The sequence below is a fragment of the Myzus persicae genome, unplaced genomic scaffold (genome assembly GCF_001856785.1).
Source record: "Myzus persicae strain clone G006 unplaced genomic scaffold, MPER_G0061.0, whole genome shotgun sequence".
Lineage (NCBI taxonomy): Eukaryota > Metazoa > Arthropoda > Insecta > Hemiptera > Aphididae > Myzus > Myzus persicae.
In genome coordinates, this window is record NW_019103856.1 from 825,231 (window position 1) to 849,336 (window position 24,106).

The 24,106-nt window shown below is 30.0% G+C and overlaps 1 protein-coding gene across 1 annotated transcript; it reads right to left on the reverse strand.

The window, feature by feature from the left end:
* Window positions 1-395: 395 nt before the first annotated feature.
* On the reverse strand, window positions 396-5,329 carry LOC111035484 (uncharacterized protein PB18E9.04c-like). Its single transcript, XM_022317131.1, has 2 exons — window positions 5,203-5,329; window positions 396-2,162 (listed from the first exon to the last, which is right to left on the reverse strand). The coding sequence occupies exons 1-2, from the start codon at window positions 5,248-5,250 to the stop codon at window positions 501-503; spliced, it is 1,710 nt and encodes a 569-aa protein (XP_022172823.1). The 5' UTR covers window positions 5,251-5,329; the 3' UTR covers window positions 396-500.
* Between the last annotated feature and the right edge of the window lie 18,777 nt (window positions 5,330-24,106).

Below are 24,106 nucleotides of genomic sequence, written 5' to 3' on the forward strand. Positions count from 1 at the left end.
ATAGGCATAAATTTAATTATATTTGATGCAGATAAATGTTATAAAATAATTCTTATCTAATAATAAGTATATCGGAAAACTTACCTTTCATTAAACTTTAGAGCATACGATTTTTCAGAATAAAAATACTTTTAGATTGGTATATTAATTACCCATATATGTTCTTGAACATGTCAAAGACAATTGTACACAAACAAAGTAGGTATAACATATAAATTTAAAAAAATATCAGCTTATTATCACTAATATACAAAATATTGCGTACGCAAATAAATTACTATACGATTTTTTTTTTTTAGAATTTTAAAGTTAACATAGATAAAAATAAAACCATGTACATTATTATTATTATTATTATAGTTATATAATAAATTTATCAAAATAAGATTGTTGGAACTATCAAAATTTAAAATATATCTATGAACTATATTTTTTTTAATATACCTATTACCTATATACAACGTAAAATAGAAATATAGTGTCGATCAATAAGCCCATTTCTATTTACTTCTAGAAGGTGATCGTAAATTCGAATTGGAAATTAAACTGTTTAATAATTTTAATAGAATCTTCTCTTGTGGATTTAAAACATGATATCCGTTAGATTTGTAAGTTGTAGGATTAAACAATGAATTAAAATGAGAGTGAGATGGCGAACAAGATGCATGATTTGGCGGACAATGCTTTAATGGGATATGCGAATGTGGATGGGTCACAGGTACACTACAAGGTTTTGGTTTTGTACTATGGATTAGTCGTAGACAAGGTGAATGGATCTTATTAATTGATGTAGAAGTACATGGTGGAATAGAATAGTGTGGTGTGGATATTGGTATATTGTCATTTGGTATATTGTCATTTGGTGTGTTATCATTTGGTGTGTTATCATTTGGTGTGTTATCATTTGGTGTGTTATCATTTGGTGTACTATTATCATTTGGTGTATCTTCAGTTGGTGAATAAACTGTTGGCGTAACGGTAAAGTCACTCGGTACACTGGGTGTTTCTGTAGGATTGTCCGTCGCTGGTGGATTATAAGGTTCGCTAGATGTGGGAATAACTTCAATTGATGGAGTATTGCAGCTTACATTTTGAATTTTGTTTAAAAAATAGTTGCAAAACCAATTATAAATAATGGATTTGTGTGAATGCCCTAGAAGAGAATCACAAAGAACATTATTTGAGTTATTTGTATTTCCGGCTATAGAGTTACAAGGATTAGTTGAAGTGTTTTTGTTACCAGGAAGAGAGTTACAAGGAGTATGTACAGTATTAGTGTTACCGGGTAGAGAGTTACAAGGAGTAGGTGAGGTATTAGTGTTACCAGGTGGAGGGTTACAAGGAGTAGGTGGGGTATTTATGTTACTGGGTAAAGAGTTGCAAGGGGTAGGTAAGGAATTAGTGTTACCGGGTAAAGAGTTGCAAGGGGTAGGTAAAGTATTAGTGTTACAGGGTAAAGAGTTACAAGGAGGAGGTAAATTGTTCGTATTGCCGGGTAAAGTGTTACAAGGATTAGGTAAGATATTTGTGTTACCGGGTATAGAGTTAAAAGAAATAGGTATATTGTTTGAAATACCTGGTAAAGGGTTAAAATCAATTGATGTGTTTGTGTTACCGGGTAAAGAGTTACACGGAACAGGCGAGTTATTCGTATTACAGGGTAGATTATTAGAATGATGAATCGTTGAAAATGTTAAAGGCATCTGAAAACTAAATAGTGGTGAAATAATCGAAGTTGTGTTTTGTCTAATTTTTGTTGGTATCAGTGGTACCAGTAAACTAGAAATTAATTTTAATGGTAACTTAAATAGACTAAAGGAATCGGGTGGCAATCTGTTGGTTGTGCGTGATGAGTTAGTTACTGTAGACGTCACTTTTTGAACAGTTGATGATGACTTAGTGGCCGAAGACGATGATTTTGGAACAGAAGACGGTGATTTTGGAGCTGAAGATGGTGGTTTTGAAACTGTAGATGGTGAGTTTATGATTGAGGATGGTGATTTTGAACCTGAAGCTGGAGATTTTGAAGCTGTAGATGATGATTTTGTAATCGATGCTGGGCGTCTTAAAATCCAGGGCGATGTTGGTTCCGATTCCAGCTGAGGCAACGGTCTTAACGAAATACATCGATATTTTTTGGGTTGTGTTATGGCTTGCATAACCTGCAAATAATAATTAAATTAATTAAATGCTTATTGCACCTGTACATAAAAAAATGTATGTGATATTACAATATATTATGTTGATTTATTTAAACAATTTTATAATACATATAATTGTTATAACAAGAAGTGTGTAGTAGTTTTTGTGTGAGTTCAAAATATTTCTATGTACCTAAGTAAAAATCAAAGTACGAAATTTTATATTTCAAATTACTTGCAGCTAACAAAAGGCTGATTTTTTAAAATGTTGAACATACAATTAGTAACATGCTTTGCAGGGTTAACATTGTACAAAAAACCTGTGCGATTTTTGCTTCAAATTGTGTATAATTTGGCTAATTTTATGTCAAAATATATAATTATAATATAGCCTATATAGATAATATATAGGTACGTGTACCTACACACATCGTAGCTATAAATCAGCTACGTAAATTTTAATTTTTTTTCTTGGTAGCGCTGGTTTGTATTCCTATGTTCTTCATTTTGGATATATTCTGCATAGTAATTATTTAACTATTATATATATTATAGACTATAGTAGAATTCAACAAAAAAAAGTATGGAGAAGTGAATACAGCTCTGGTGCAGTACTGTAAGTGTTGGGTGGGCCACTGTAATGGATGGGTTAAATTTTAATTCAACTGTTTAGAAGATGGTCTGTCAGCCTTATGTTAAAATCATATTTTAAAATTTCCAAAAAAAATTTAAATCGTTACTCTCCGTTTGAATAATAAATTTTGTCCGAACTTAAACTTAAATATCTATTTAAAAAATACTGTGTAAATGTAGTTTTTAGATGTTTTTGTTAAAGTTAGAAAAACTTATGATGCTTCTTATATTAAATTTTCAATCTATATAAGATATAGAAACAACATTTTTTATGAATTTCTAATTAAAAAAATTATTTGAAAATTATTGTAATTTTGACGATCTTTGTAAAAAATCTAAGTTTAAGTACTTATAAAAAATATTCAAGATTTAAACTCAACTTTTTTTTTTAATATCCACTAATAGTAACTTATGAGGAACCTATATGACATTTTTAAGTTTTTTGAGCGGGCGTAGTTTCTTATCGAAATAATGTTAAAAAAATTAATAAAAATCAAAATGTATTCTTATGATTATAAATAGCTCAAATAGACTCAACATATTTTGAAAATGTTATGGTGCATAGAAAATGATAATACAAGTATTCAGTGAATTTTTCATATTGTATCTTTGGTAATTTTTTTTTCAAGTTACACAAAGAATCAAATTTGAAGTTGAAAATCTAAGCATTATTTCGACTAGTGAACACAGACACAAAAAAACACATAATTGTAAAGCCAATACATCCATGGTCAAAACTGCTCAAAATTTATAATTATTTGAAATTTTACCACATGTAAGTATATTATGGCATTTATGTAATATTTTTAGTCCTATGTAGTGAATACCAACGTTCATTTATAGAGGTTTATTTAATTATGGCGATTTATTTGTAGTTCCTATACTTATTTAATTTTTTTATTGATATAAATAGCAAATTGTATAAACGAATTAAATTTGTTCTAATTTTTAGTGAATATTTTTACATTTTTAAAAGCGTATATTTTAATGAATTTTAGTACTAAAAGCCCCTGGACCCTGATAATAAATATTAAACTACAATATAAAACATGTATAGATATTTATAAAGATTTTATAAATGAAATTTGAAAAATATAAAATTTACTTGCGAGTAAACATATTATGTATAGGTATACTGTTACTGTGTACTGAATAGTCTATAATAAGTACATAAAATAATATAGGTAAGCAATTTAGATACCTAATTTGTCATATTTTATTATTTTCTCTATTTATAAAGTAAATATACTATATATAATATATAGGTTGCCTAATGATTGGACTTTGCATATTTTATCATATATGACCTATTGATATTTGATTCTATTACAAGGACCTAGACACATAACGATCTTAAGGTATTAAACTATTTACAAAAACTTAGACACTAATCATATATTATTAAGATATAAAATAATTTAAAAAGTAATACCCTCCTTAAAACAAATTAATAATTAGTTATCACACCAATGGTACACACACTCACCTATTTATTTTTATCAGAGCATTTTATGCCTTAATGTATGTACTAATAATATTATTAATCATTTATAACCATCATATTATAGGTACATAGTGCTTAATAATATATGAAGCGTCAATTTAAGTTTAAAAATAAGCCTCTATAATAAATTGGTGATAATAGTTGAGTGACTCAAGTAACTATGACTATACCTACGAAGTCCCTTATTATAATGTTCATTTGACAATTGTTATAATATTCTCATTGAAAATTTGAATGTGAATATAATTCCCTTTAAAAACAAAAGATAATTTTTTAAGAAGTTAATTTTATTTCATGGGAATTCGTAGTAGAAACATTACTATAAAATAATCACTGAAATGTGTAAAAATTGTGTAACTTTACATAAAATGACAACTGTGTGATGGTTAAATTAATTGCTTAGGTAAGCATACACCTACTATGAGAGCTTAGAAACTAAAATCTATAATAATTGATTATATATGACTGTTTTTGAATGACTTGTATGGATATAATAAACATAGTGTTAGTTAAATTTTACTTTGTATCATGTATTACTAAACTGTTCAATAAGCCGTTTAAAAAATTGACATAACTAATTACATAAATGTAAAAGTTCAGACTATTAACCATGTATTGCGGTTAGCCTAGAATAGAGTACGATCTAAATATATACTAAATTATTATGCATATAATAATAATACGAAAGTTGTGATGACAATTGAATAGTTTATTTTGAATATTTTGAAATTAATACAAGGTACTCAAGTTATACCTAATATATTTATAAAATACATATAAAAATGTCTTCTTATAAAATGTCTTCCAAAACACATATTTTGTTACAACCTATGTCAAACATATAAAATCACTTAAACTATTTAGGTAGATGTCTATAATATAATATACAATGTAATTATATAGGTAAGTTACGTTTTTACGTACCTGGGTAGAGAACAAAGCAGTTACTAGTATGACACTGAATGGAGTCATTGTGAAGTTTGACAGTGAATTGTATGGTGCAACGATTTAAGTATGCATCGGTATCACAAGTGTTTTGATATCTGGGCACGGACATTCTCTAAATTATATCATATTATATCAGTTATTATCAGTGATACGATTGTATGTTACCGGATGTCATTGTCATATTACATCATACCACAATGACCGTGCTAAACGGCGCTGACCGCTGATTTCGCCAAGGACTTGGAAGAATCGTATTTATATATATATAGGCACACTGCCGTATTTATAGGGTTCATAATAGTTATATAGATAAATGTCTTCATAAATACATTAATAATTGTGTTCTTGTGCTGATTAATTTTATTTTTCGAGCATCGTCACACGTCAGTATATAACCATCATGCAAGTAGGTCGTTTGTCTGGTTTTACGTGTATAGAAGAAAACACAATATATTCACGCTCTATAATACTACGCCGCAAATCCATATGCTGACGTGATGTTTTTTTTTTCGCACAATATTGTTTACAGTTTTACACGTGTGATTGCATGTGTTCACCGTTCAGTCGAGAGAGTATATTTATCGAATTTTTAGAGCGTAAAAAATAATATTGTTATAATGTCATGACATTCCTGCAAAGCTTTAAATATTATACATATAATATAAATATTTGTGTATACACACCTACGTCAAAAAATTAATATGTTGTACTTCTACAACTTAATAGATTCGATAATCTGTTCAGTCTAAGATGAAGCTAGAAAATGTCAACGAATTCAATAACAACGAGTGCTTAGGCGTTTTATTTATTGACAGTTGGTGACCCGTACTGAAATTTAAAGATGTATGTTTTTCACATTAATTTACGTCTAACAGTTTTCGTGCGTCTCCGATTCGGAAAGACAGCATTCTATACATTGCGACACTATTGTTTCAAAATTATACCTCGTAATTTATATCAGAGATTAATGTAATATATTAATGGCTCATATATCATATCAACCTGGTTTATATAAATAAAGATAAATAATAATTAATCAACGACACCGCAATTTGCCCTTCACACGATAATTCATCATTATGAATTTATGCGTATATATTTCAAAAAAATTCTTCAGACACGTTATCAACCGCACAAATTTGTATAGAACAAAATATTCTGATTTCTGGTTTCGAAATTAAAAATCTCATTACAAGTATGCACTATGCATATCATGTGCGTAGTACATAAAATACATTTCATTGAATCCAGAATGCCGAAAGTTCCTATTATATAGTATACCATTTTTTCAATATTTCTTGTATCTGTGACCTGTGTAGGATAAAAATTAAAAATATAACTTTATTTTAAAACATAAATACAATTTACGGTTAAGCTAGGTAGGACGTAGCCAGATAGGTATTTCTTACTTTAATCTAACTATTAGTGTAACTATTCAATATTGTAAAATGTAATATATAATTAGTTATATACGACTTTCTATTACGAGTATTAGTTTGATCTTAGAACCTAAAGACCAAGTTTATTACTCAAATACCCACCTATATATATTTTTATCATGTCAATAGTATACTTCGTTATAAGATAATATTATTGACATTAATATTGTACAGTTAAAAAAACAAAATATCTGACATTACGTTATTAAAAATATATATATATTATATTATAAACTGGTTGATTAAAAACATAGTACCTAAGTAAATTGTATTCGTTGTAAAAGCACGTACATTTCGTAATAGCTATATTATATTCCAAAATATGATATCAACACTCGTATAAACAAAACCTCAATATGGTTATCTCGTCCTGGAAAATACTTGTAGAAAAACACATTTCAAATTACATTATTTATATTTTATTAAACGATAATCCGAATGTTTTGTCTCGACAAAAACTAAGATACAAGTATACTTCCATGAAAAGTAAGTATAATAGATAATATAAAAAATCAACATTAATAAACGGTTTGTAAGCGTAAGCAATGTCCCAAACGTATAATACTGTAGTATAAAATATCGATCATCGGTACACGTAGCGATCTATATATCCCGATCCAATCACGGTATATACAATCGATATAGATCATTGGACGATTTGTGCTTGACACGAATGCCTTTAATAAATCGTTCGATCCCTATAATTATTATAACGCACAAACGCACAGTATAGTATAATATTATAGACGTTCATAATCAAGCCCGGATGTACGATGATCGAAAGTACGACGAGTGTCGGGGGACTGATAATTATTGCACTCGAATACATCTCTGCCGCGCCCGAAAAAAGTTATTCGTAAAGCATTCATACTCCCTATAGGCTACACGACTATATATACATATTATACGATTATATTCTGTACAGAGACGACGAGTGTGAAATACACACACACACACACACACACACACACGCACACCGCATATAGTATGTACATATATATAATAGTATATCGATGACACACTTACACACACACTGGCAAGCACATATAACATTACGCGGATATCGATCAATATACATTTGTCCGTGTATTTCGCGTTTATAAGGGCACGAAGACTGCATACTATAATACACGAGTACACGACCCTCGCCGCATACACACACACACTCACACACACACTCACACACACAATGCGCACACACATCACCAAACATGTATATAATATATATTACACGTCATGTACAGGGTAAACGCCTTCCGGCCTTCAGCAAAATCCGCCTAAAAACCATATTATAATAATATATTAATATATATATATATAATATATACATATATATTGTACGAACGACTGTCGGAGGGGGGTCTTGATCCTCTGTGTGCGGTGTGCATGGTATACAATATTATATTATAGGCGAAGGGGACACACAGAAATTCGTTGTTTACGCACCGCCGTATCCTTGACTACTCACGCCCTCTCACTCGCACACACTCCACACCCGCTCACTCGCTCGCTCGCTCGCTTTATAGCCAAACTCCTCTCCTACGCGTGCATCGTCCGACACTCGGTGACGTCACGTTCGTATACGTATGTACATAACACAGCACGTCATTATCAAATACCGCGCAGCCAGTACAACAGATGACAATCGCATCCCCACCGCACCACGAACACCCCGCGATCATGGCCCATCCGCAATGCATTATTATTACTACTGTTATTATTAAATACGCCTACTGCTCCCCATTGTACCTATAATAGTTCCCTTCGAGTCTGGCGCGTCTCTTTCACCCGTTGACCGCTAAAATAAAAAACCATAACAATGACCGTATAATAATATAAAGTAAGCATGCATAAATGGTATGCAGAGAAAGGATGCATTACGAAAAATCAAACACCGATGATTTTTCAGCGATTTTCCACTGTCGTATGCAATAGGTATACCATTAAAAGGAAAGAGGTTTTTCGTTTCATGGACGTAAACAAAATGCGGGTACATCAATGGGTTTATGTATAAATGTAGGTATATAATGCCATGTTTGTTCATTTTTGTGAACTATATTTTGTATCCGACTACTTGTGGTTGTGAGTACATATCGTATAATCATTGTGTATCGTTAATTAAAACTCGTCCCCGGGGGCTGTCTGCAGAAGAATTTCACATATTTATAAATATGTATATATAACATGTGTCTACACTACACTACAATACTATATAGGTATGATACACGCCGTCTTGAAATGATATATAATATAGTACCTACATATATATACGTACATAATGTTGTGCTGTATAATATGTAAGTGTATATAGAAAACCTGAAAACCTGTTCGCTGGTAGCGGCGCGTTGATTTTGACGATCGGTTGGCCCATACCAATTCGGGTGGGTGTAGAGTTATGCGAGTAAAATATGTTATGTACAATGTACATGGTATAGTGCGGTATGTCGTATGTAGGTACCTATACCTTGAGTCGTATATATGTTGTAACGTACAAAAGTATAAATACAATGTTCAAAAAAAAACCATATGCCATGTGCGCCGTATGCATGTGCAGTAGAGCTATATAAGATTTATACATATTATATAATTATAATGGTATGTTTTTATTTGCAGCGTCCTACTTACAAATTTAGTTAGTTTTTTATTTATTTATTTTTTTTGCTTGTCTGTGAACACGCGATAAGTATAATCGAAAATATGCTTGGGCTTTCAACTTCAAATATGGTTTTTGGTGTAACGCTTGAAGAAATCACCGTAGATATACATGCCATTTTCACTGACTGTTTATTTCAGCATTTCCTACACCATAAAAAATGTTTAAATATTTTGACTCATGTTGGCTCATTTAATGGCGCATATACAATTTTCGATTTGTATTGGTTTTCTTTAATTAATGCCGATAAAAACGTGTTTGCTAAGTAAAAAAAAACATGTAAATGTAATAGATAGTTCCTCGTAAGTTGTTGTTAGTGGAAATTAGAAAAAAAGTTTAACTTAAATCCACGATATTTTTTGATGAGCGTCTGGAGTTAGAATCTCGACAAATTCGTAAAAATTATTTTGAGTTATAAATTTATAAATATTTTCATTTTAATATTTACAATTTGAAATTTTAATTCAAGATTTCCAATAGGTTTTTCTACCTTTATCAAAAAAAAGAACTTTTAACTGAAACCCAAATTACATTTTATGAGGGTTTGAGGTTCAAATTTTGACAAAATTTATTAAATTCAAAATTTACAAATTATTTTGTAGTTAAAAACTTATAAAATGTTCAACTTTTATAGCCAAGGATTAAAAATTTAAAACAAGGTTGCAACTACTGTAAGTAATTGATTCTGTAACCAAAAAATCTGAAAAATATATAAACACAGTTTTTTCATAGCTATTTTAAGTTCAAATTTGGATGTAACAAAGAATTACGATTTTAGTTATTTTGTTGTAATTTGATAATATTATTCGTGCGCACCTATTTGAAACTTTTAAAGTAGGTATACTATTATATTTTAAACACATCACAATAACATTTTCTATTGTAATTTTTTCAACAAATATGAATTTACACTACTATAGTTCTAATGCCTATTATATAGTAAAATAAATTACTTTAATTACAATAATATCATAAATATACCTACTTAATAATATTATGGGCTGACAGATAGTTTTCGCTTCAGAATTGTTTTTTGTATGCAATGATATTATATCATTGAATTCAAATTTAATACATCCATTACAGTGACTAATTCCTAGACACGTTATGTACAGCATCTATATGTTCCCCAATTACAAGCTATTTTAATTTACTTATTTTAATTATAATATAATATATTATCGCACAGATATTTTAACTACTTACACAAAAAGTACACGTTGTTTGGTATATTTAAACAAAAATACTAAGTAGTATAGAAGTGTAAAAGGAGAATAGATTCCACGTCATATTAAACACCTAATTTCTATTTTATAATATCAGTGTTTTTATCTTTAACGAAAATAAATGATAAATATTATCGATTGACAATTATGTATAATTACCTAAGACTAACAAATTGATCTAGCTAGATAAAAAGTGATTTTTAATCAAAATTGGTTTTAAAATTATATAAGATCTTTCTCTTTCACTTAATTGATAGTTAGGAAAATATAAATAAATTCACTGTATATTTCATTACATTTATATTGCATATTTTAGGAAAATTAATGATGATGTAAATTTTAACTAAATGATTTACAGCATCATAGACATGAATTTTAGACATAACTAATATTCGTTGCTGTGTTTATAACAAACCCTGTACTTCAAATTAAACACAACCACACGGGTAACAATCAAATTCAAATAATTTAAAACTTTAAAAACGAAATTAAATCACGATCACAAAGAACTATTGTGACAAACCAATAGTCAGATTTTTGCGGGATCTGTAGTTAGTCAAATACTAACCGAAGCTCTATTGTTTTAACCAAAAGAAAGTGTGTAAAATATGTGATGTATACGACGATAGTTAATTTAACCGAGAAATCATTATAATATATTATGTATTTTGTTATACAAATATACCGGACATTTTTATCCCAGGCTTATTAAGCATAGGACTCTTTTACTTCGGACTTTTTTTATCACGATTTAAAATAATTAATAGGTATTTACCTACTTTATCTTATACATATACTAATTTAAACGTAACTACACATTCTACCAAATGTTATTTCTAAAGAATAAATTCCTATCCAAAATATATGTATATACATGTGAATACAGTATCATGAAGCCACCCCCCCCCCCCTAGCGTTGCAGTATTTCACCGTAGATATATAGGTACACTCACAATGCGTTGTATATAAATATAAATATAACCACGGGCATGAAATAAATATCTCCCATGATATCGTGTATCACTATACACCTGTACCCTGCAGCAATCATCGTGGAGAAAAAATTTAAAGAATTTCCTTTAACATCGACGCTTTAGGATTTGGGATCGGCGTGTATCGTACGACACATACATATAATTTATGTGCAAGCCGTTTCGATCTTATATAGAACTGGAAATACAATATACCACATTTTCACCCGTTGCACACGAATACAATGGCGATGTATTCGGGTATCATAAACCGATTTATCAGCAATGGACCCGTCACCCGTTGTTCTCGAAGGTCCATTTTTATTGTTACATAGGCTGCAGAGAGACCCATATGGGCCTGCATGACGCCACTGCAGTGTTCGGTGCCGCTTTATATGGAACGCTGCAACCGCTACCCGCCGTTGCATATGATGTGTACGTGCAGGCTCGAGTTATTTATATAAGAAAATATTAGACATTAGTAAATGACATTTTTTTTTAGAATGTCGAACCTGGGTTGAAAGGATCCGAGGTTAAAGTGAGTGACCCTTTGAATTTATGGCCGACGTTTAGGTATGCCGACATTTGACTACAAAACATGTTGACAAAGAATCCACACACATATGATACTTATATGTCATATTCGGAGAGCGGATTTTTAGGTTTTTGCATATGTTTTTTGACTTTATGCAGCTTATCAAGGTCGGAAAATGTGAACCATCTATATAGTACAGAATTCGTAGAAAACATGGATTTTGCATATTGATGCATATTTTTGAGATCAAAGAATATTCAGTCTATGTTTTATATGTATTATTCGTTAATTTATCTAGTTGAAAATATTAAGTCAAGCCCCCCAAAAAAAAAAATGAAAAATGATGAAATTGTTTAATAACTTGTTTGTAATTAAATTAGAAATTGTTTAATTTGTTTGTTTGTTTCAAATGTGACTAAATTTAAGTAATTTACCAAGGAAAACGTATGCAATAATTATTTATTTTCAAGTTTAAGCATATTCTTTCACGGTGTGCAATTAATGGATGGTAAATGTAAATATTATAAATTTATAATGTGTTAACATTTACTATAATGTTTTACAAAAAATGTTTCTATAGTACCTGGTATATAGATTTTTAATTTTTTTGAAGAAAAAAAGCTTGTTTTACTAGTTAAAAGATATTAAAAGATAATGTTTTAAGGTTTTTTTTTTAGAGCATATTAAAATCATATTTTAACTTTTAAGAACCTATTATACAACATAATTTAACAAACATAGACAACAACGAAGAGTATGCACAATTTAAAATACATTTAACATTATTATTTTTAGATATATTACATTATTATACATTATATAGGTATAGGTATATATTTATAGTTTGGAATTTAAATATTATAAGTAGGTGCATACAATTATAGGTACGTAGCCACGTAGGTATGTCGTATAGCCGTATAGGTATATGTGTTTTGGTAGTAGATATAGAGATAATATGGTCGTGTTTTCTACACATTGTACGTCTATACTTATTATTTTGTAGTTACCTATTATAATATAATGAACATTAAAGGAATTATTTTGAGTTATATAAGTGCGTTCATTAATTAACTCCCGCGTATAGTCTGCAACAAGTTATATGGCGGTGTTCCCACGGTATATAATAGACGAATATAATTTAAAGGTTGTCTGGTTGCATAAGGTTTGATTCATGTTCCATGCGATTCGTCTCTTAGAGCTCTGTATTCTACTCAACCCTCGTCAATCATATTCAAAAATGTAAAAATATTATTAATACAGCGAAGTCGTATAATTTTTTTTAATTATATGGGTGCCTACACATCTATACTTTATTACGATATTAGGAAAAAAAGTCCCCGGAAAAAAGTCTCGGAAAAAAGTCCCCGGAAAAAAAGTCCCCGGTAAGAAAGTCTCACGGAAAAAAAGTCTCCAAATTAATATTTGATTTAAATTCAGTCTTTTATCGTATAGGTATTTTTAAGTACATAGCCTTGCTCTATAGGATATTACATGTTACATATTTTATTGAAAATAATATAATAATATAATATCTTAAACATATAATAATATTATTTAAAAAATATAAAAATGCATTTATTTAGATAATAGATATGTACCCCACGTAAAATAATTATAAAAATTGAATAAAATATGTCCTATAATTACCGGGGACTTTTTTTCCGGGGACTTCTTTTCCGTGGGACTTTTTTTCCGAGGACTTTTTTTCAGTTTACCCTTTATTACATAGGTATCATTTTTATGATCATAGCAAAATTTCTATAGTATTAACTAAATGTTGATTAATGACATTTATAGATTTATATTGTAATATTTTATTATAGATAATAACACATAGCAATTCTATATATTCTCGAAATGTAACAATGCGTAAGGTGCACAATGTATAGTTTACTAGCATAATAAATCTAGAAAAAAAAGGCCCAATATCAAAATACAGTAAAAAAAGCTCAGTACTAAATGCATGATTCTTTTTTTTTTTTGATTTGCATGATTACATATAATCATTACACATTTATTTTATTATATTATTATGCATCTAATTTATTATGAGTACTAGTTGGTACATTTATTTAAAAGATAGTTATATAAAGGTAGTTATTTCAAAATAATTATACTTAGTATATGACATAAAACAATAACTAATTATATCACAGTTAAAAATCATTCCATAAATAACATGCCTTAACATACATTACTCTTATAAAATATACAAGTATAGGTACAGTCTGCAATAATTGTCTTTTGTCATTTGTACATAATTAAAAAAATTTTTTAAGTTAAAATATTTTAAAAATTACTTAGTAGCATTGATTTCTAATGTTGTGGCCAACTGCCATTAGAAATTCTAATAAACTTATATCATTATTACTATAACTATATGAACGAAAAAACCACATTTTTAATAATAAAATGTAATAGATACAAGATTGAGTCTACAATAAAATATAGTACCTTCATCATTTTTAAGATAAAATCAAATGTCAATTACTTTTATTACAATATAGGTACTTTAATCTCTTCTATTTCAAATGTATGTTTATACCTAAATGGTTTAAAATTTTGGGTTTATTATTTAATTTATTATTATTATGATATAAAAGTATATAACAATTATATATTATACATACGGTTATAGATATATGGCTATTGATAAATAATAAGAAATAATATTAATAATATTAATAAATATTAGTAATAAATACTTGTATTCCATTGAATGTAAATAAACTGTCTATGGGTTGGTATAAAAGTAATTTGAATACATTATATCTATAAATAAAAAAGAAAGCTTCACGTTTTCAAGTTATCACTCATCACAAATAATGAATTAAACGTGTTTTTCTTCTATACTGAACAATTTTGAAAAGTGGACATACCTGATTGATACTCTGGACCCTTCAAATATAATTTAAAATTATGTAGGACACACAGTGGCGTACCAAGGATTTTTCAAAAGTATGGGGGGGGGGGGGTAATGCTAAACAAAGTTTATCATATTTTGATTTCTGTTAAGGCATATACGAGGTCGTTATTACTAACTATATCCCGTAACCATAATAACCTTAACAAATAATTGATAATACTCAAAATGTATCTTTAAAACCATTTTCAGAAATACCATGGTCTCTACTTTGCCTTTTTATTTTATCAGATTTATACCATAATACGGGCCAATGGGAGGGTCTAAAGTCCCCCTAGTCCCCCTGAAACTGAGGCACACATACCTAACAATTACATCGTAAATAAAATTAGTAAACAAAAACATCCGAACACTGTATAATACAGTTAACCTTCACAATACGTACGTCAATACGATACAGTACAACAATCATACGGAATTCCGGACAATCGATCGACTTTACTATCCGAACAGGTAGTCTACGTGCGTCTAATGGATTCGTATTTTGGTACAACCTATATAAGTATATAATAAGCATCTAAAAGTATTATTATAATATTGTGTACCAACAATTTCACGGAAACCAATACTACGGTTACGGTAGGTATATACTGCAAGTATCAAATACTAGGTACAGCGCTTATTTAGTTTTTGCGTATTGTGTATATTACATTATAGCGACGTATATATGAAAAAGTGGTGCGTAGTGGGTACAAAAAATGAATTTCGTAAACGTGCAACCGAATAAACAATACGATAACCATACAGGAAGTGCGTAGGTATTAGATTTACAAAAAGAAAATAATGCGTTTTCTCTTTTGTCGCGTGCTGAGCGCAACACGTACCGCACACAAACGTGCACATTTACTACACACACACACACACACACACACACACACACACACACACACACACAAAAGGAAACGTCTCAGTAATTATTATTATTATTATTATATTATAATTTATACGTCGCACTCGCAACCGGACGGAGAGAATCATCGACACGGCCGGGCGGCGCGACGTTGTCGCCCGTTGTCCTAATTACGGCGTCGTCGTGTCCCCTCGCCATCACCGGCGTCGTAATCGTAGCCACCGCCACACCACCAGCCGCCCAGCACCGTCGAGTTGGCAACACTGCGGCAACGGCAAAATCCGCGTGTTCGTTGTGTCGGCCTTGAGTTGTTTTTGGAACGGACTGCGCTACCGTCGGCGGCACAAGCGGCGCATAGTTTTGAACGGCGGCGGCGACGTATATTTACTATAGTCGTCGCGTCGTCGTCGGCTGTGAAATAAATGTACAATAATAATAATAATAATAGTTAGTAGAGGGGCCTCCCGGGGACCATAGGCGACCGTCACACGCTATTATTATTATTATTATTATTATTATTATTATTCTACACCCGTTTGCCGCAGTGTTTTTTTAATTTAATGTTTTACTATTTGCCAGCTCGACCGTCAACACTCGGCTCCGCATGAACGGATTGTAAAAAATTAAATATCAATAATCCTTAGGTACCATTGATATTAAAATATTGTGCTGATGATGGTAAAAAAATGCACTAAAGCTAGATTTAAAGCAGTGTTCGGTGTGAGAGTCGGCGAGAGGGTATAATATTTACGAGTCGAACATACTTGAAGTCTTACAACCTTTAAAAAGTCATATTTGTTTCCAGTATTTTGTCGTGCTTGAAAACCCGAATGACCATGGAAGGCAGAGGTTCTGTTTGCTAACCCAACAAGTTTGTTCCCTCCCCTCCCGCGTAAAAAATTACACCACCAACAAGCAAGCACGTGCGTGTGTGGTGTGTGTGTGTGTGTGCCGCCGCCGCCGCGTCGTGTTACTACAACTGACTATAATATTATACAAATATATTATTATAATGCCGCACACGATTTTTTTTGCACGCGTGTTATTTTTTACCACCTCCCTTTCGGCTTCCGCTACTGACAGCGACGACGGCTTAAAAAACGACGAACAGCCGCTCGTACTATTTATATGCGATGGGGGGACGAAAAGTCTTTTCTATTCCGCATATAGGTATTATATTATACTTGCATCCATATAATATATATCTTGTTTAAGATGATGGCATATGCCCGTGTGTGTTGTCTCCATATTACTGGCACATAATGCCATACCAAAACTTACGTTCCATATAGTTCCAACTTCTAATTCTGTGTTGTTAGCTCTAATATAAGTGTGAATTGACCAAAGTTGAATATTAAAATTTAAAAATTTAATTCACTCACATTAAAATTAAAATATTGTAAAAACCAACAGTAGGTACATATTTAGATAATTGTTGTACCTTTAAGTTATAGGTCAATTTACAATCATATTAAAGCTAACCACATGACATTTGAACTACTAAATGCAAATTGCCAAGTTTTTCTTTGTAAAAGAAGGAAACAACATCATAATATGCGTGTATGACATCCTCAACCATATGTTAATGTAATTCGTCAAAAATATAATATGGTTTGTGATGTTTTAACAATTTATATTTTATTTATATTATTTACACCTAAATTATTAAGCTAATACCATGTTCTCGATTCTGGCTTTCTATCGTTTTTTTGTTTCATACATTTTGTAATAGTGGGTTGACATTTATTTTGTCATTACTCATCATCATTATAATGAATAATGATAATAGATTAGTACGACTGTAGGGAGGGAATTGCTGTAGGCGCAGGCGGTGCACTGCAACACACGGACTAGTAGGTATCAAGTGTATACACCGAGTCCTCAAATTGTATTGTATACGTTTAAAAAAAAATAAAATACGAAAATACAGTGTCTAGTAACATAATAATATGACACATCAAATTATAATATTATGAAGTTTTAGAAAAATTTCGTAGGTATAGCCGTATAGGTACATAAGGACGACTATGAATTGGTTCCCGGGTTGTCTATATAGGTAACATACGAATTGGTTCCCGCAAGCGTTCGTGATAATACAGTCTTGTTAAATTAACTTTTCAAATTATTATGATATATTCAACCAGCAACAATTTCCTTCCCATTTATTCAGACTTAGGACTGGCTAGAATTCAAATAAGTTCGAGTAGTTCAAACACTATAATACCTAGTATGGTTAAAAATGTTGCTCAGTATATATATTAATAAATACATAATATACGCTACATACGTATTTGTCAATAATAATAATAGTGCTTGTAATAAATAAGTATAATAATAATATAATAATAACTAATAACTAACTAGTCATAATAGGTAAATAATATAAGAAAAAAAATAATGTCGATTGAACATATACGATATACGTATCTTGTAACAGTAAGTTGTATCCTGATAAACTGATAAGTAATTTTATTCGGGAACCAATTCGAACAGTTGTATATACTGGAAAGGATTTTTTTCGGGAACCAATTCGTACACTTTAATTGACCCGGGAACCAATTCCACGTTCTCCGTACATAAAAATTAAATAGTTCCCAATAAAAATGTAACATTAACAAAATAAACATTATTATTACCTATACTTACATATTGTACAAAAAATAGTACCTGAGTACCTATTGCTGCACTTATTGTTTGAAATGTTGAATATACTAATATAGTAGTCCGATAAAAAAACATTTTAACCAAAGAATCACCATACCCACTGGGAATTTCCTCACCCAATGGCTGCACTACTGTTAAAGACAAAGTATAATTTATAATTAAGTACAGTATATTATTTTGGTGATGTGATCCATTGTCGCCTCAGAGGAGTGGCTCAAGAAGTTTCCATAAAAAACCGAAAGTTTCAAACTATGCGTTGATATTACTGTGAGCAGCCGTTCGACGTTGGTATAGAAAACAAATTTCGGATGGCATATAATACCAAACACTGAAACACGGAAGTCGGAATGTCGGTTTCAAATGCTGCTGCAGCCATCAGAGTACATAATTGTTTCTTCGAACGTTCATGTTATCTGCTTCTATATTTTGTACGGTTTCGGTTTCGTATACAATTGATAGATCAACAGAAGTATAGACGGAAGTAGTAAAAATAAAATATTTGATTCGATTATCTGATAGGTTTGTTTTAAATCTTATATTCATAGTGCTTTATACTTTAAACTAAAATAATTTCCATATTTTTTCTTTGTCTTTAATAACTATAATATCGAGAATCATAGGATAAAAAATTATTCAGCTTGTGTTTCATATTTTAATTTTTCAGGGTTAAGATAAGTTACTAAAATTTGATTAAGTTATTAATTTTAAATTTGTATCAATCTAATAAATTATTTACTGTTTTAAGTGTACTTATTACATATTATGTTATATATAATACATTTCCAACTTTTTAATCGAAAAACAAATATTTTATCTACCTAAAAATAAAAAACTGATAACGATTAAAAATGTCTAAGTAAACAATAGCTCAAAACCTGCCAATATTTTTAATAGGTGATTATTGTATTTATTTTTCTTATGTATAGAATTATAGATTGTATAAATATTTGTTTTTCTTAAAAAGAGTAACGAAAAATTTCAATATTTTATCATTTCAAGAAAATGTTAATCTAAATATTTTGTGAACATTACAAATCACTTGGTTATTTTTTATCGAAATACAGCAATTTAATTGTCAAAAAGTGAAGGACTCTTGCATAAAAATTCCCGATGTTTTTGCAAACTATTAGGAAAGTACGATATACCTATCCTACTGCATTGACCCTCAACAGTATGTTAGATAAAATTCGTTATTAGGAATCAAATTCAATGATGTTGACGGCTAAAACAAATTTTCTGCTCCAAAACATGATAACTGACACAAAAAACTTCACCATTCGAAGTTTTGCATCCTGCTGTTCTATTGTCCTCTCCTTTAATTAGAACAGTCAAAAAATTATAAATGCTTATCATGTGCCAAAAAATGCCATCCGTAGTAATCGGTTACCACTTTCCTAAAAAAAAATAAAGTCGGTGGTCCCTGATGCATGGTATATATATACGAATATTAGGTATACATATAGTATATAAATACCTACCTATATACATGATCGCATTCTTTGAAGAGGTATAAAATTAGCACATTTCTATTTTGCAATAATTATATGCATTTATTCAAATTCTGGAATTTTTGGAATTATAACTTTTATATTAAACAATATTTCAATATACCTACTTCGGTTTAAGATATTGTGATCATTTTTAAACATTCTTTTACGGCATTTAAGGGCTAATTGATCTGCTATATATATATATAATGTTTTATTTGGATTTTACAAACTTATACATAGGTACTCGAAACCTATAGCTACTATGCCTCTGACTATTAATCACAGTGCGGTTAACTAAACCTTATCATATCGTTGATGATATAAAAAGTCATTCACAATCACAGACTTATTTATGGTCATAGTATACAATATAATACATTAACCTGTATTATACAAGTCTGTATTAAAGTTTTGATAAGGATTACTGATAAGTGTTAACTATATACAATATTTAAAATAGTTATTTAAATGTATTATGCAATATAATATACCATGTAATAACTTTGTTACGCGTCTGATGGTACAGGTTTTCATATTTCATACGGCGCACACATTTATTTTAATTTCGTATCGGCAGCTTGAGTAACGGTGCATCATTTGGAAATAAGTAATAACGATTCCATCGGTCAGAACCCCCGAGTCACGTATCGCCGTCGCATTGCAACAGCGGTCTGAAAATATTTATAAGCGTGTTTCCACTATATTATCGTGCAGAGTATGGTGTAATATCTATCTATTGCTTTTAGAGATAACGTGTTACCAACATATTGAATACACGGTGATAGACAATCTAACATGACGCGTATAGTGTAAACTCTAGCTCGATGGTTATTTCCATCATCATATATGTTGCATAGTAATTGACAATATTGTGAGCATGGATAATCAAGAAAATGTTTCTTTTTTTAGATTTAAAGTTGAAAGCAAATAATAAAACTCATTGTTAACAATCTTTCCAATATGATAAAAAATAAAAATATAACATCTAATGGAAACAAAACTGTTCATGAATAACAGAGTCTTCAACAAGAAGTCTGTGCAACGACTATCGCGTATTAGGTACGTATATATTATGTCTAGAAAGCAAGGCCTCTTAAATATTTTTGCAAGTGCTTCAAAATTGTGATTGTGGCACTATAGGATTAGTGCATATAGTAAATAGAATTTTGTTATCTGAATATTTAAGACTGATATAACACTGGATAACATCCAAATTCCTAATTTAATATGGGTATACTTTTTATTATCTACTTGTACCGAGAGCTAAAAATATTTAAATTATGCTTGAAAAATAGTAGTTTTATTACTTTTTGGTATTTGATGAGTCTCGTAATAGTAATAAAATTACTATTTATCCTTTTCAGTTAACATTTAAGATCACACGATAAAAATATATATAAACTGTAGTATATGTACCTAAATTTTGAAAGATTATATACATAAATAAAATATCATAATATACCTGTATTATACATAGTCTTTACTATATACATAATGTAATATGTATATCATATCATTCATATCACAATCACTTTATGGAATTTGTAGTAGATACCTTATTATTATCAAACTATTTACAATAATAAGTAGATAATTTGGGCGGTGGTAAACTCTCCCGATTTTTAAAACTAGTAAACTCTCCCGATGGTAAACTCTCCCGGGTAAATATTATGTTTACCTGAAAGAAATGTGTAAACTCTCCCGGGTCAAAATTATGTTTACCTGAAAGAAATGTGTAAACTCTCCCAAGTTATTTTAAATGTTATTGCTACCCTATGAATTGGCTTCACTTCAGAGATTGTGATTATAATTTTTATTATGAATTGTATTACCATATTTAATCTGTATTTATCATGTGTTAAGTGATAACAACGTATTATGATAACATGCGACGGACTGAATTATTTTAGTATTACAAACTGCAGTGTAAAACGAATGTTACCCCATGCTCCCCTAGATTAGTAATACTGAAGTAGACCCGGGAGAGTTTACATGTTCCCGTCAGGTAGTATTGGACTAAACCCGGGAGAGTTTACCATCGGGAGAGTTTACAATCGCCCAATAATTTATGTATAATAGGTCCTATGTGTAGGCGTAGTACCTATAAAACTATGCACCTAAGGGCCAAAACAATACCTAAAATATATTAAAATAAATTATTATTTTTTTTTATTAATCGCAGTTTATGCACAATTACTGGGCGGAAACAAATAAATATAGATGTAACATATTATATACCCAGATATTAGAATATTACAATAAACACGTTTTGTATTTTTTTTTAAAGATGATAGTATTTAATTTAAAAGTTGCAAAAAACATTTATAATTTCAAATTATTCTCACAATTTGATTACATTTAAATTATAATATAATACTTAATAGGTATTAATATAATAGTGTAATTTGGCCATCATGAATACACCACATTACTTAGAAAATAACAATAGATACATTTTATAGTACCCAATACCTAATGTACCTACGGGCGGGTCCATTTTCTTCCAACAAATGAGATGAGGTTGGATTCCATTTTCATCCAAACATTGATGGCACCAGCTAGTGGTATATAGTGTTATTGTGTACTGTACTAATAAGAGATAGTAACAGCCGATCAATATTGCAACTTTGATTAATCCTAATTAGCTTATTAAAATACGGCTTACATATTTTATAGCTATGTATAATTGTTAATAATTCAGAAGTAAATTACATTTTTTTTTCATTAATTAATTTTTGATATTCTTAATTCCTTATTCGAGAAAAATGGATACTGCCGTACCTATGTACATAACGACTTGTGTATAAGCTAATAAATATGTACACAAATATATAACCGGTAAATCATCAACATTTAATTTAAAAATAAACGGTAAAATAATTTTTAAAACATTTTCCGAATAGGTAGTATATAGACATTAGTATGCACAGTTAAAATATTATTTTCCGTAGTATATAATAATAATATATGCATGCAGGGTGTACCATTTTCAAAATCTGCAATGTAACCGCCGCCGATGATACATATATAATAATGTACGGATCGATATGGCCTCTTGCTGTGTCAGACCCCACCCATAAACGGCAAATATCCGTCTGTACGTCGTATATATATCTGTCCTGTATAGTGTTCTAAGGTTTCGTGGTTGTTGAGTTGTGTTGGTTTTTAATAACCACAAAAGGGTGTATATTATGTTCATATAGCTGATGGGTTTATACATACTTACCTACATGTATACATATATACGCTCTCACAATCGTGCGTATTTACTTTAGTTTTGTTAAGTTGTACAAGCGTTATGTATACGTTGCCACGAAGGTAGGGATATATAAGTACTTGTATTTATATAGCTTATGTAGGTACCTATACATACAGTTTACGGTATGGTCCATTATATAATATAGTATAGCCTGTTGGCACTTTAATAGGTACTACATATTACACTTTGATCGTAAACCTCCGATAAAAGTAAACAAGATAATATTACTTTTTAAAGAATTTCCACGATCGTTTACCTCCGCACGTACATACATATTACAGTAATATTATGATGTATTATGCACAGGTAACGAAATATGCAGAATTATACTATATAAATTATAATTATTTATTGAATATATAATTATAAAATGGTCCGTTCCCTGCGGTGCCTCATTTTATTTCCATTTCAAATTCACTTTTTAATCATTCGAACTGCAGGCCTTTAAGTGAATGTCGTTGCACGTACATAATGTTAGGTAATAATATGGTTTTGCATAATCGATCGAATTCCGTTAAAAATATTAAATAGACCACACCCACCATTAGCGTTGGTTTGACCATTGTATAAATATTTGGAACGTATAGATATATATATAGCATCTGGCATACATTATAAATTTATAATAAATATTTACCTACCCATAAGTATTACATATATTTATTCAATATAGGTATACACGCCTATATATTTTTTAAATTAACATAATATTATAATATGATCGACAATATCGACTATTTACTTGGCTATAATTTTTACATACTTACTATCATAGGATTTCCATGTAAAAATGATATAATATTTTATAACTTGCATGGGTTGCTGAGTAGGAATCGTAGAATAAACGAATAGTACATCATAGGTACCTTA